Source organism: Blennius ocellaris (assembly GCF_963422515.1).
Source record: "Blennius ocellaris genome assembly, chromosome: 16".
In the NCBI taxonomy this organism is placed as follows: Eukaryota; Metazoa; Chordata; class Actinopteri; order Blenniiformes; family Blenniidae; genus Blennius; species Blennius ocellaris.
Genome location: NC_137665.1, coordinates 6,561,403 through 6,576,270, shown reverse-complemented (window position 1 = coordinate 6,576,270; position 14,868 = coordinate 6,561,403). Strand labels below are relative to the sequence as shown.

General features: G+C 41.1%; 1 protein-coding gene across 2 annotated transcripts; it reads right to left on the bottom strand.

Moving 5' to 3' along the window:
- Positions 1–279: 279 nt before the first annotated feature.
- On the bottom strand, positions 280–14,361 carry srl (sarcalumenin). Of its 2 annotated transcripts, XM_080511133.1 has the most exons (7): positions 14,283–14,361; positions 6,506–6,601; positions 5,733–5,828; positions 4,986–5,021; positions 3,810–3,926; positions 3,443–3,676; positions 280–3,345 (listed from the first exon to the last, which is right to left on the bottom strand). In XM_080511133.1, exons 1-7 carry the CDS (start codon positions 14,341–14,343, stop codon positions 2,534–2,536), a joined length of 1,452 nt encoding a protein of 483 aa, XP_080367259.1. In that variant the 5' UTR covers positions 14,344–14,361; the 3' UTR covers positions 280–2,533. The 2 variants fall into 2 exon arrangements, with proteins under 2 accessions (XP_080367259.1, XP_080367260.1); XM_080511134.1 differs by lacking the exon at positions 4,986–5,021.
- Positions 14,362–14,868: the final 507 nt, after the last annotated feature.

Genomic DNA, 14,868 nt, shown 5'->3' with positions numbered 1-14,868 from the left:
TGCAGTTTTCTATCGTTCTCAATTAATTCTCAATCAATAACATAACCTACTACCTTTTGAAGATGCAACTGACTGTAACTAATCACTAATTTCTGGTAACTTCCAAAACACTACTAGAGATGGTGAGTATCAAGTGATTAAACGAAATAGAAATAAGGCCTTAATGTAGGCATAGATGTGAAAGTAAAAAACATAAAAATGGGAAATCAAATTGAGGCTTTTGATTTGGAAAAGTAAAGATATTATTTGGCGATTAAATAAATAAGCACAATGGTTGGCTGACAAATTGATCAGATGTTTTTATTCTTGACGAGCACGCTTTCAAAAGTTGGGCCAAGTTTAATCGAAACTTTATACCAAAACAGAAAAAAAAAGAAAAATAACCAACAACTATCGTAATGGAGACACACACCCAATTAATGAAGGTCAATGACACTGAAATATACTAAAAGCATAACCACATAATGCTACAAAGCTTTGCTATGATGAGTGGACTCTTCCTTTTTCTTTCTTCTTTTACACAGCACTCTCTGGTGGGCATGTTCTGTATTTGCAGTGTAAACATACTAAACACACCCAGTGGACCACTCACACTCAAACAGATTAAAAAGGAAAATAAACTATTAATATTAATAATTTATATGTGTGTGTGTGTGTATATATATATATATATATATATATATATATATATATATATACCACATAGCTTAATGGTTAGAAAGACAAGGACATGGCAGGAACTTGAAGTGCTTTTGTCCATTAAGTTGATTCAGCGGTGCAGTGAGCTGTAGTTACCTTAATGACTTACTTTCTATGTGCGTTTCTTGGAAAATGTATTCATCTGATTGTTTTGCCCAGTTAAAGCACAAGACCCTTTCTACATGTCATGTCTGTGTGGTAAATATGAACCAATCACCAGTGGTTTGTTAGATAAGCTGTCTAATTATACACAGACCACTGAATGTTGGTCTGTAAGAAACCAACAGCGATTCAAAATAACGTTTTTTTTAGTATGTTAAACATTGAAAAATCGAAGGGAAAATTTGACCGGCTACAGCTTTGGAAAGGTTTATGTGGTGTGGCTTGGTGACGATGCTGAACAATATCAAGTTTCTGTCTCCGCTGATTGCTGACGAGCTTCTTGGTACTAACAAGACTGCAAAGTGCTGCCCAGAGCCAATGAATTCTTCAGATTAGATTTCAGGTAATTAGGGACTCTTACTAAGCCACGCTCATAGTATTTTCATTGAGGTCTGAGAACTTGCACTTTTGTAAGTATCATTTTCTACGTGACATGTTGACGGTTCCTTCTTATCCACAGAGGTCAGGGGTCAACTGATGAGTCCTCCACTTCACCTTTCCTCCATCAAACCTTTCATAAGCTAAAAAATATCCATCATCACAGAGATCTACCATCACAATCTTGCAGTAATTATTTAAAATGCACAGCAGGATTACTTTCTTTTTTTTTTGGACACATGTACAGAGTACTTAAAGTTACACAGAAAAAAAAATCAATAAATATCTTTCTAACCTGCAGAAGAAATTGATAAAGACAGTTAAAGCACATAATTCACGTGGTGTTTTTTTTTGTGGTCGCTCAGGTTGAAAAGCTTATTATTGTAGGAAAAGAGTTAACTTCTGCAAATTTATAGCCTCAAACAGAAACAGAACACTTAAGAAGTGAAGCAGAATGAACATACCCACTCTGCTCTGGAGACTCTGACCCTTGAACCCTGACCTCTACCTATTTCACAGGTTGTCAACAACCAAGAATCACAGGCATACAAAACTAAGAGAAAGAAAGGCCTCGTTTAATGTGCGGCGAGATTGGTTCACATGTCATTTGCTTGTTAATGTTAGAGGAAAACTACATGTATGTTAAATAGGCTGAGATATCCATCATGCAGTGTTAATCCATTTGAAAAGCAAAGGTTTGGAGATTACCCAAACACCAAGGCCTCGTTAGCACCCACAATAAATCCACTTCAAAAACAACTTGAAGCTTTTGTGGAATTGACCCGCTGCAATGTAAAACTAATTCTCTCTTTTCCTGTTTTATTCACATACAAGGGAGCTGGTGTTTGTCTATTTTCGGTCTCAGGATTTAAAATTTTTATTTGACGTTATTTATTCTTTTACATTCTTTCTTTTCTCCACTTCATGATTTCCCCAAACCCGAAGTCCCAGACAGTCCGTTGTGATTGTGCATGGGAGAGAGGGAGCCATGTGTTTTGGCGAAACTCAGCGATCATTGGCGTGTTCTCATTTCTTTCAGCACTTGTGTCCTTAAGCTGCCTTATCAGACGATGAACCCCCCTCCCCCCCCCCCCCCTCCCACAATCTGCATCATTCTCAACGTCCCTAAATGCACCTCCCCTTATTCTCCTGAGGAACAGAACAAAAACAAAACAACAAGCTTCTCTTCTCTGTCTCAACAATACAAGCATTCTGACAAAACCAGGGTTGGCGTCCACCAGACCCCTCCTCTTCACCTCCTCTTTCTCCTTCCGCTCAAGTTATTTTGTGTTCCTCAGTTCTTTCGGTAGCGATTCTTTGGCTTCTCACCACAGCCGGTAGTTTCACAGGCTGACAGGCCGGGCTGCTTTCCAGAGTTAATGCTGCTTAGAAGGGCGGGCAGCTCATTTGTGATTGCCTTCTCAATCTTTTCCAGAAGACAGCCTCCGATGTAGGAGCACTGAGCCGACAGTGGCTTGAAGTTGGTGACCGGATTGACGCCGAAGAAGTCACGGTAAGCGTCGCGGTTGGGCAGGTCAAACTTGCTGACGTTGGTCTTGGCTAGGATGGATTTGAAAATGTAGAACTTGTCTGGCTCGTCCACGATCTCCTTGAAGACTAACTCGGGATCGCTGAAGAAGCTCATCTTCTCCTTGAAGGTCTGAACGTAGCGGTCTACCAGCAGGCCGTGGATGCGCACGCGGATGCCATGTTGGCGGATGAAGGCAATCTTGTTTTCCATCCGATTCTCAATCACCTGGTTCAGATCTTCCAGAAGGGAGATCTCCTCTTTTTTGAAGAGGTCGCGGCTGGTGTCAGGTGCATAATCGTACGGCCAGAAAGAGCTGACGTAGACGCGAGGCGGCTCGGTAACATTGATGAGGGGAGCCAAGCTCCAAAAGAGTGCTCCGTAGACTCTCATCAAGTCCTGGGTGACCAGGTTGTCGGCCTTATTCAGGATGATGCGGATCTGTGACTCACGACCCTTCAGCTGCCGGAAGAGCATCTCCAGCTCAAGACCAACGTCCAGCTTGGTGGGATCGAACACGACGAAGATGAGGTCTGCCCGGTCAATGAACCACTGGCACACATCGTTGAACGGATAGCCTTAATGGAAGAAGAAATGAAGTTATAAATCCAGAGTTGTTTCGTGTTGTAATTCTGGCATTTGAAAAGGTGCAAAGCAAAGGGGAAAACCCTTTACCTCGCTCCTGTTGCTTGCGGTTCTCAATGATTCCCGGCGTGTCGACAAAAGTCACTCGCTCGAGCAGCTTGTGGGGCATTTCGATGCCGATGAGCTTTTCCAGGAAGTTTTGGCCAAACTTCTCCAGGGGAGAGAAAGAGCGAGAGCTGTCTGCCGCCATAACGATACCTTCAACCGAGCGGATCTTCTCCCCGTGCATAATAACAGTAAACTCAGAGGTAGTGGGCTCAGCTCCTGCAGGACAAAATGGTTCGAGAAGTCATCAAAACATAAACCTTTAGAGTCATGGTGCAATTTTAAATTTACTTCATAGCTTCAAAACTGGGTTTAACTATAATATTGACTGTGAAAATGATGTGTTTTATACCCGTGTAGAGCTGATAGGGGCTGTCACTCAAGCCCAGGAGGTAATTGATCATGGAAGACTTTCCTACACTCCAGGGTCCCAGAAACAGCACCATGGGCTTGGAGGTAATTTCACCATCTGTTGGGAGAGGAGATATCACACTGAAGACAATCTCAGGAAATTGTCTGAAGGTATTGAAGGAACCTTTTTTTCTTTCATCCCAATGAAAATTGATGCACTAATCAGGTATGCTGCGATGCATATAAAAAGTCTGAAACAGAGGATCTGTTTCCAAAAGTCGACGTGTATTAAAATCACCTTTGCTATAACCAAAACACTGATCAGGTCAAAATAGACTTCTGACTTGTGCTTTCACTCTCAATTCAAAGAACAAGGTTGTTTGTTTGTTTGCTTTTTTTCAAAAAGGGTTTAAAAACAAAAATAGGCACAAAAAAAAACAAAAATCAGTTGAAGCTGTTATGAAGTTGTTGGTTGTTTTTTTTAACATAACAAAAAGTTTAGTTAGATACAGCAGCCAAATCACACAACACACAATGAAGTGGTTACATATTTTGGCAAAATATAAAAAATAAAATCAATAGTCTTAATGCCCTCAGGCAAAGCTGCGTCATCCCAAGCTGCCATGTGTGTTGTGAGTGGACATGGTGTAGGGGGGGGTGGTGGGATGCAAAGTTTTGCAATGTAAGTCCCGAGCCAGAATTCGTTTATGATGCAAATATAAACAACAACAACTGAGAATTTAATAAACAAAAGGGGGAAAAAAAGAGGTATTTGTAAATCTTGGTGGCATTTAAGATGATCAATTCACTCCGAGCTGAACACTGACCACCCTTTCCCACCAGTGTCCCCTCCTCAAACCTGTAAGTCCTTCGCTATAGCCAAAGCTGCACATGCAAACCCCCTCCATGTATCACATATATCCCCCTAAGTACACAAACCTTCCCTCTCACCAGTAGACCGTTTTACAATATTCTATCCACAAACGGAATATCCTGAGTATTTAGCACCTTCTTTCCTCAGGAACTTCCCACTCCACATTGTTTGAAGCTTTCATTCACGGATCACTTTTAGGCTCCTGCCAAAGTGAACCATTCATGAAAGTAAATGAAGGGTGAAAGGAAGGGGGCAGAGCACTTCAGGCAGTGCCATGCACAGGTAAGCCCTGCCCACACCCACCTGTGGATGAGTCCCCCAGGGTTCGTCCGGGGTAGGCTGTTAGACGAGGGGAGTGGAGGAGACGGGGATGGATGGGAGAGAGCAGGGGGAGAGGGTGAGGTACAGAGGGGTGACGTACAGAGGGTGAAGGAGTGAGGTTTCTACAAGCAACAGGGAGGGGTAGAGTAACAATGTAGGACTGATGGGTTGGAATCTAGATCCATATTTGACCGACAAAGTGTCAAACATGTCGGTCGACAGATGAATGATGTGCCTGTGTGGTCAGGTGATAAATGGGGGTTACTATCCTATTTAAAAAACAACAACATTTATTTAGAGATATTGGACAATCAAAAGTCAATGTATGCTAAGCCACAAGAGGGCGAGCTTCATTTCACTGTGGGAAAGTAGAGGTTCAGTGTGCAGCTTGGAGATGAATTCACTGAGAATAAACAGTATGCAACTACGATGTTAAAAAAAAAAATTCTTTTTTAAAGAAAAATATTCCTCAATAAAAAAAAAACACACAACTTTATTGTTTTGTTGCTTGATAAACAATGCCACATTATAAAATAGCCACAGAGTTGAGACACTTTTTTGCTGCTGTGTATCAGTTGATGGTGTAACAATGATGCGTGTATAAAAACATGTCAACAAATCACTCATTAATGCCACTCAGACTAAAATAAATAAATAAATAAAAAAAATTAATCCACACAACAGACAAAGTGAAGCAAAGTGCAGACACCGCCAAGTGTGGAGTGATACCTGAGATCTCGTGCTGCCTCAGCTCATTGTACTTGTAAGCCTGCTCCATCGGCTTGATGGAGTTGTGGTAGATATTTCGCAGTTTCTGTAGGGCCGCTGGAAGATAGAGGAAAAACAAAACAAAACATTAATATGTTAGAAAACTGGATCCAGGAAGAGGGCACCAAGACTTTGAGGGACTACCTAAAAGTACCCAAAGAATATCAAGTGTGAATAAAGCTTTTAAATGCTTCTTGAGTTATTGTTTCCTCTTGGTTTTGTTGGCTTCATAAACTTAACTCTGTAAGTGATTCCATATGGGCAGCTTTCATGTAAGTGGGTGCAAAACAAGAACTGCTTTGACATTGTCAATTATCCCAATCACAACATCCAAACAATATCCACAACAAAAATGCAAATAAAAAAGAATCCAATTGTTCTACCTATTGAGGCTAATTAAAATTTTAGAATACAGTGATGGCTGGTGGCTGTCACAAGTGTTACTTATAATCATTTTCGTAAAACCCCAAGAAAAACCCCTTGATCATCACCAGGCTAAAACAAAATTAAATTACAGGTTAACACATTATTTAAAAAAAAACTTTTTTTGACTATACAACCATATTAAGACCACAACAATTTTTCTTAAAATCAATAAAAAGATGCATTGATCCTACTGGAGTTCTTATCAGTTAAAAAGAAAACACTAAAGTTAAGAGACGCACTCATTTCCAAAAGATTGTCAGTAAGTTTGTGGAACTTTTTTAGGAAACACTTTCATGTTTGGATCTCACCTGCATAGTCTCCTGCTTTCTCCTCAGCCGCAAGTCGCAGCGTCTCATCAATGTGTGATCTGTCTCTCAGGGTGGAGGTGAACTCTTCCTCCCCTTCTGTGAAGACATGACACAATAACAGCAACATTAATACACTCTGGATAAAATAACATATGTAATAGACTGATAAAGGGACGATTTAAATAAAAAAAAAAAATGGGTGATTAGTTTTTGACAGTATTCTAGTAACAGTTATAAATTATGTATAATTTATAAGTTTGATGTGGACAGTCACCCATATGTGTTCGGTCAGAATTTCATACTGTATGATGATATTTGTGGATTTACAACAATCAATATATTGTATTTCATTATGCTCCAGCCCTGCAGGGAATTTATCTGTAATACGATGACATTTGATAGCAAACACTGTGTGAGAGGTTTTGTATTGAATGCAAAGCAGATATTCACCCATCCGGTGAACATTATTCTGATATTTGAGCCTCATGCTGTGCAGCCTTTTACTGTGTGATCTTTTGCTACAAAGAACCCGAACAAAGGCCATGAGAAAAAAAGAGAAAAATAATACTCCCTTCAATCAGTTTTGCCTTTGCTTTATAGTCTGGATGATCAGTTTTGGAGATAACAGTGTCGAGTCTCACCTTGCATGAGCAATGCATCTGATTCAAAGCCATATTGTGCAGAATTTTATTTTATTTTTTTATAAATCAAACAAAGTAATGGAACAACTTTATAATAAATGCATGCATGTTAAAACCTTTTAAAAGGTTGTCCGCGTGAAAGGAAGGAGTGATTTCTTTTAAGGTACATGGAGTCACTTGCATTTTTGCCCCCTGCATACAGGGCAAATATTTTGGGACACCGTGTCTTCCTCAATGACACTTGAACATGTGAAGTGAAGCAGCAGGAGATGGCAGCTCCCACACTACGGTCAATGAAACTACACTTCAATCCACAGACAAACTATGTAAAGTTCCAAGTGTACGGTTTGTGATGAGGTTAACCTGAGTTCTTTCAGGGGCATGTGAGCTGATGCCTTACAAATTAGCCTACATTTGAATAATTAATAATTTTTTCATGAAAGTTGTAGTATTTCAAGTATGTATGTCGATGAGACCGAGAGAGAGGGGGGGGGGTACAAGTACAACGGTCATCTCCACTTTTAAACATATCGGATTACTTCAATCACAGCTGTTAGTACAATCAGCTCTTAATTTAGAAAGCAAATGCTGAAAATAAACGGACAAAGATGTGTTTGGCATCACCATGGGCTTAATAGCAACAGCAAAGATAAGACAGGCACAGATAGGGACTTCCCCAGTTTCATAACAGGCGAGGAGGAGAACGCAGAGCCGGACTGAGTGTTCCCATCAGTAATATGCATGAGACAATGATGTGCAATCCTCTGTCTTTTCTCGTCTATTTTTAACCACCAGTCACAGAGATGTCAGGCTGCAAGGCCTGTCCTTGTGTGCCCAGGCCTCAGAGGAGCCCCCCCCCATAACACCTCCCACCCTCCTCTGCTTCACACAAACCTGCTACAGCTGAGATGCTAGTGGGATAATGAAGATATAATTTGTATTCAAATGTGGAAAAAAGAACCCTATGATCTGAATATTGTGAATGTTTTTTTTTTTTTTTTCCAAAGCACATTGCATGCACCACTTCTGTGGGCAGGCACTTGGACTACCCCCAGTTACGTTTTTAATCTTGAATTAGTCAAAAGTAAATAAATAGCAGAGACAATTGCAAGTGCATTGTCTCCAAACTGCGGCATATTGAATTAATTGAAATTGCAATTCCACAAAAGTATCTGAGTCTGCAAGAAGGATCAGAAAGCATTTAAAACTGAAATTAAGAGTATTTTAAAATACAAATTGATACAAAATGCAAAAAATAACAAAAAGTGATTCACCGATTCGAGTAGGTAAAAATTTTATTAAATAAGTGATTTGTCAAGAAGAAGATGACAACAGATTAAATAACAAAACATAATAAAATGAATCAAAAATAATAACTGAATTAACCACCAAATTGAAGGGATGCATCTGAATCTTTTTTCTTAAATGTTTCAACTCTTCTTGTCAACTCCAGTCACATTTATGCATCCACACATCTTTACATTAACTTAGATCATTTTCCTCACTGTCTCATCACTCTGTCACTTGTTAGATTGGCCCCATACAATTAAAGTTTGATGGACTCATACAGACACAAGACTTGGCACAGTTATAATTAGAGGTAATTTACAAAGTGATCTGGGCGATGAAAAGAGGCACAGACAAGATGTTTTGCTCGTCTTTGTGCACTGCAAGTAGTATGTTGAGTTAGAATAAAACATTTATTTACTTAAATGTGACTTTTTCATCAAAAACGTGCCACAAACACAAATAATATTAACATTATGCTTCTTAAACACAAAACAATGTGTCTATACCTCATCAATACAGAGATGGATGATGACGTTTTATTCTTCTAATAATAAACTGGATCGCATTGCGAGAAATCTCAGTGCTCAGGTTGTGGCATCCTCTCGCACAACCTGGAGTAACGCCACTGACCATGTGGGTCATTTTTTACATTTCTGACCAGCATTCAGATTGACGTGCTACCTTGGCCAAAATTATAGGTGCATCTAATGTTTACAAGCCTCAAGTAAGCTGCAAAACTAGTCACGTTAGATTTTTCTGATTACATAAAGCCAGTTCAATAAAGTTCTTTCTCATTCATTCAAAAGCATTGGCAGTAGGTGCGATGGCCTTACAGTTGATACATAAATCCAAACGGAGCAAGTCAGTCTGTACGCAGTGAAGCGACCTTATAAGAGCTTCTCAAAGTTCTAACCAAGGCCCCAAACGATGCTTTTTTTTGCTGTATGGTTGTCGCGACACACTGCTGGTTAACAAACAATGCAACGCTGCTGATTTTCTTCCAGTCAACCAACTAAAAATAGACCCGTGCAATGTGGCGGCCAGCACAGTGTAAGAACAAGAGAAACCGAAAGGTCAGTAACCAGTCTGAAAGAAGAGTATGAGTAATGCTGGAGCCCTGAAAACGTGCACGAGCAGATCCACACCTGTGTCTAAGTAAGAGAAAAAGTAAAAATTTTCATAGCAGATAATGCATCAAGACATTTTAAATATTTGAATGCATTTAAAAACAGAGGTATTTTATAAACCCCTGTGGAAACCTGCTCTGGATTATTTCTGGGAGGAGTCCTTTTAAAAAAAAAAACTGTTATTATATCTCAAGTATGTTACAAATGGTTCTTTCATATTATTTCAGATTTTCATGGGAGGAAAATAAATCTACCTTTACGTTGACCTTTCATGCATGTGCATAACGGATCGATATTCCAAGAGTAAGGTGGAAATATATAATTAAAAATTAATAATTAGCTTAACTGTCACTGAATCAGATTCGGTCCAGGCGGGCCTGGAGTGACTGTACCTGCTTGGTACTGTGCAGAAAACTTACTTCACCTTGTGTAACTTGACTCATCACTCTGAGGAGTCATGTCTTTTAACACACGGCCTCTTGAGTGGGCCTTAACTGCTGTGAACTTGTTAACACCTTCCAATCCAGTCGATCCCTGATGGAGGCCCCGGGACTGTACTCTGCAGAGATCAGAGAGGTAATGTTGCATGCGGCCTGCGACCCTTGCATCGAGGCACAAAATTAACCCTGCAGGCGCCATGGGAGTTGAACTCTGGACATCTGCGTCCGGGACCATGTGTCCTCGCTGAGCCCGTTGCCACACAACCCTCAATCAGTTTGGGGGAAACATTCTGGCGGGGTCGGCACATCCCGTAGGAATGTCGGTGATTTAAGCCCGCCGCTGCCTCGGGGTAAGTCATGCCACAACTATAGATGTAACGTAGTGCTATTTTTCCATCAAAAATAATGTCACACAACTGCTTAGTGTGAAACATCTGTGTATGTAAAGATCCCATCTGCATGGAAATATGATTTTAGCTATTTCTGCATATCATTAAACACTGCGAGAAATGACAAACTGAATAAAGAATTATTCAGAAAGAAACATTTGATGAATTCAAATTAAATGTTTATATATGTTTGTGTCCTAATATAATCCTGCAATCATATGTATTCACACTGTATATAATAGGCGTCTGTATACGTGTGAAACCCCCAGGATCATGTTCCACTTGCAGCACTGTGGGGGTAAATTAGATTAAAGCGAACACGATGAGGGCAGGAGGCCTGGAACCCCCACTGAAAGGGTTTATCCTGGGGATGTGGGGGGGGGTTCAGGCCTCCTTAATTGAAGGCCAAGGGTTTCCAGTGGAGAGATCAATGGAGAGGGATTGATTTCATCCATTTTTGAAGAGATCGGATGACCATTTTACATAAATCTTGGTTCGCAGAATATGGAAGTAGTTGAACTACATTAATTCCATATAAATGCAATAAACTAAATTAACCTGTAACCCAAAAAATGCAAGAGATCGTTCAACTCGTAAAGGCTCGGTGGTATGAGAGCAGTTAGCAGAGCGTGTGCGGGGTGTGGTGAGAGGAGGCCACAGATGGCAACAGGTGGCACTGCTTGTGGCGCTCGTACTCCCCCATAGTCAGAAATAGCCCCACAATGGGTCAAAGGATGGACAGAGGAGGGGTCAGAGTGACTGACGCCTATTTTAAGGTTTTGACTCTCAGTCAGTCTGGAGACTCTGAGACGGTCACATCTCACAGACTTGACAACATATTTCACAAGCCGGGCGAGTGAAAGGGGTGTACAGTTGTGGCTTATAAAAAACTAAATTGCCACGTTTCCTGGGAAATTCTTTCAGCAAGTAATACAACTCGAGTATATTTGATTGCTTTTACACTTGCAAATACACTAGATATGTTCTTGATAAATCATTAAAGCAATCACATTGTGTTAAAAAACTAAATCCACATCAAACTCAGGGTTCCACTTTTATATGAGCCACAACAGTCCTCAACTAAGTCACTGACAGAGCCACATGAGGAGCAGTAACAGGCTCAAAGAAAGACATGAGGGCAAAGGCACTTTATGCTGAGGTGTTGATCTGGTGCCTTTATCCCTGCTCTCCTGTTAGAGGGTCAGCAAAGGACATCAGGCGCCCTTGGGACTCGCGGGAGTTAGTCTTAAGGAGGAGTGCGTAGTGTTTCAGTTTAGTATGACTGCGTGTGTGTGTGTGTGTGTGTGTGTGTGTGTGTGTGTGTGTGTGTGTGTGTGTGTGTGTGTGTGTGTGTGTGTGTGTGTGTGTGTGTGTGTGTGTGTGTGTGTGTGTGTGTGCGTGTGTGTGTCGCTTCTACTACTACCCGCAGTGGGATGTCCCAGACATGCTGCGTGCCATCGGAGGAAATCACGTGGACACTATGCTCCTTTAACTTTCAATGTGCTCCCCCGTCCCACCCACCCACACCGTCTGCAGCGAGAGCCAGAGATGTTATAACAGTACTAATGATGGATAGTATTACCTCCAACTATAAACATACTCGTGTAAAGAACATTTCTAAGCTCCAAAAAGGCACAGATGTCAGTATTTATTTTTAAAAGCATAATTCAATGCGTATTTGTATATGAATAATTATGCAGCATGAGCCAAAACCACACTCCAAAGCATTTATAGCCGGAGTAATAATCCACCCCAGATGAGTATTTGGGAGACTATTTAAAGAAAGGCAGAAATATTCTATATATTTTCACAAAGGTCTGCACTTCTTTTGCACTAGTCTGCATTTGAGCAGTTCTCAAAATCTCTTTTTGTAATTAGATTCTCAACACTGACTTGGTCAACTGGTCACAAATAAATGTGTTTAGAATAGAGTATCAGTCAAGTTGGATTATGACTCAGAATTCAAAGAATACTATCGTGTGTTTTTTTTTTTTATTAAGTGTTGACCCAAATAAAACTGTGGAAATGAGAAGTAGTGGGAATTCATCTGGTTATTTGTTATCACATCCAAACAATGCAGGATGCATGGAGAAAAAAAGAGACAATGTCTTTGTTGTGATTGAGTCAGAGGAGGTATCAGCACTACAAGCTTGTTAGATCCATCATTGTATTAAAAGGTGTGCTCACAGGGCCAAACCATAATAATCAAAGGAATAAAATTGTAGAACACTGAGTTCTAACTCTTTGGTAGGTTTCTAAAAAAAAAAAAAAGAAGCAAAATATGCTGATTGCTCTGTTTTCCTGACAAGTGTGATGAAATGATGGCAGATCAATTTCACATTCCTGTGGTCGTCTCTGCAGAGGTAGCTATTTCACTAGAATTCCTTGTACCAATCAGGAACTGAAATATTTACACTCTCGGAAACGTGGAATTCATCAGATTTACAGCTGAGATCATCGAGCAGTTATCACAATCATAATGCATGTGTGCACTGCAGCAAGATGTCAATTCACATTATGGTTATGCTTTATGTTTAGAATAAATGACAGACTGAACCGCCAAAAGTAACCTGCATGGGCCTGAAGGAAGGGTCAGAGCCACGGCCCCTCCTACCTGGAGAATGCATGTCCCTAAAAGGCCAACTGCTGGGAATAAATTGTGATTGTGACCGTGCAGAGTGACAGCAGCTGTGCAGCATGTCTAAAGGGAAGCACAGGACTGGGAGGGGGTGAGGAGTCAGGAGGAAAGGAGGGAGGGAGGGTGAGGGCATCAAATGGAGGAAGGGAGGAACTGTAGTGGACAGTGTTAGGTTTCAGGAGGCCTTCCAATCTTAGACACCTGACAGCAGCCTGGAATATGAAGGCCTGGGTCCGGGCTGCGGAGCTGAACGCCACCCCAAGGACGGACAGGGGTGACAGACAAGGGTAACACAACGTTGTCAGTCCCGATTCAGACGCCAGTCAGGCACTTTCGTATGCCAGGACTTGTGGGTGATCACGTTTCCACGACGCTCAACCCTTGATATGCCATGTGACCACATTTATTGTGATCCAGGAAGTTATCTTGCTTTTTTGTGTTATGTCTTAGTGTGACGGTGAATGCTGCCCATAGAAAGGAACATCTTCTCATTGGACAGATTGAAAAAAAAAGATGACGTAAAGCGATCGAATCAATGGGTACAAAGAGAAAAGCTCGTCATTCAGGTTCCCACATGGCCGCTCTGCTCTCTTTAGTTAGACTTTCCATCAGCTGGTCCCATGCTTTAGGACAGCTGACATGCTGTCAGTCCACTGTGTGAGCTGAGCAGCTCCGAATGATCCTGAACTCTTCACCCTCTTAAAACCTCATCAAAAACGTGATATGAACATTGGTTCATACATCAGAAGCCACTCAGATGACAGTATTTCATTTGTTTCTTATTTAAAAGACATTAGAAAAGATTAAATCACAAGAAGGAGTCAACGAAGCTCATGATTAATAAATGGCGCCAGCTGTGTCACTACAAACTGGGACAGATTTTTAAATAGTCTTAGTGTTAAAGAAAGACCGGGGTAACATTTCCATGTGTCTATCCTTGGCTGGGGGTCTCCTCTGCCTTGAAAAGCCAGTGTCATTCAAACTGCTCCTCATAATCGACAAATAAATCCTGCCAGGAAACTGCCATTGGCCACATTACATCCTGCCCCCGATCAGATTATTGAAAACTCAATGGATACTCAAGCGAGAGTCAACACATACAACAAACTTCATCACACATTCTTTAAAACTGTCACCTGACCACTTTCGTTCATTTGCAGCACTTGTAAACAACCACAGGTAGTTCCCACAGTGTTAGAATTTTTTTTTTTTGTAAAAGGTTGTTTTGACCAAAAACGCCTACAAGTCTTACCTGCTGTGGCCTGCAAAACGAGCAGGGAGAGGAGACAGCAGATTGAGACTGTACCCTTCATGATGGCTGCCAGGAGAACTCTGATAGTCACACAGACTATATATACCAAGGCAGGAAGGTTAAAGTGCACGCCGAGAGGAGGGGCGGGACACCGGGAGGGCCAGCTGCTGGACGGACTGAGATGTGTGTGTGTGTGTGTGTGTGTGTGTGTGTGTGTGTGCGTGTGTGTGTGTGTGTGTGCTCGAGGTGTTACAGGAGTCACACCAGCCTCTACATGTACAGAGCAGCTGACTCTCCTTTTAAAAGAGGCTGCAGGTTTGGATTGGACATCAAGGCGAGGCCAGAGTCTGTCCTCTCACCGGTGGAGCAGCATCAATCTGCCCATGCATGTCATTCTTGGTCAGAGTGAACGTTTGCTACCAAAACATCGAAATAGAATAGAAAAGAAATGTTAACATTTGACCCCACGGGTAAGAAGCCAGTTGCAGCCTAAATGAACGTTGGTTAATGAAATAATAACATAAATACAATCTTCTTTTTATACCAACAGTGTCTGTTTAGAATTTTTTTTTTTTTTTTAGCAAAA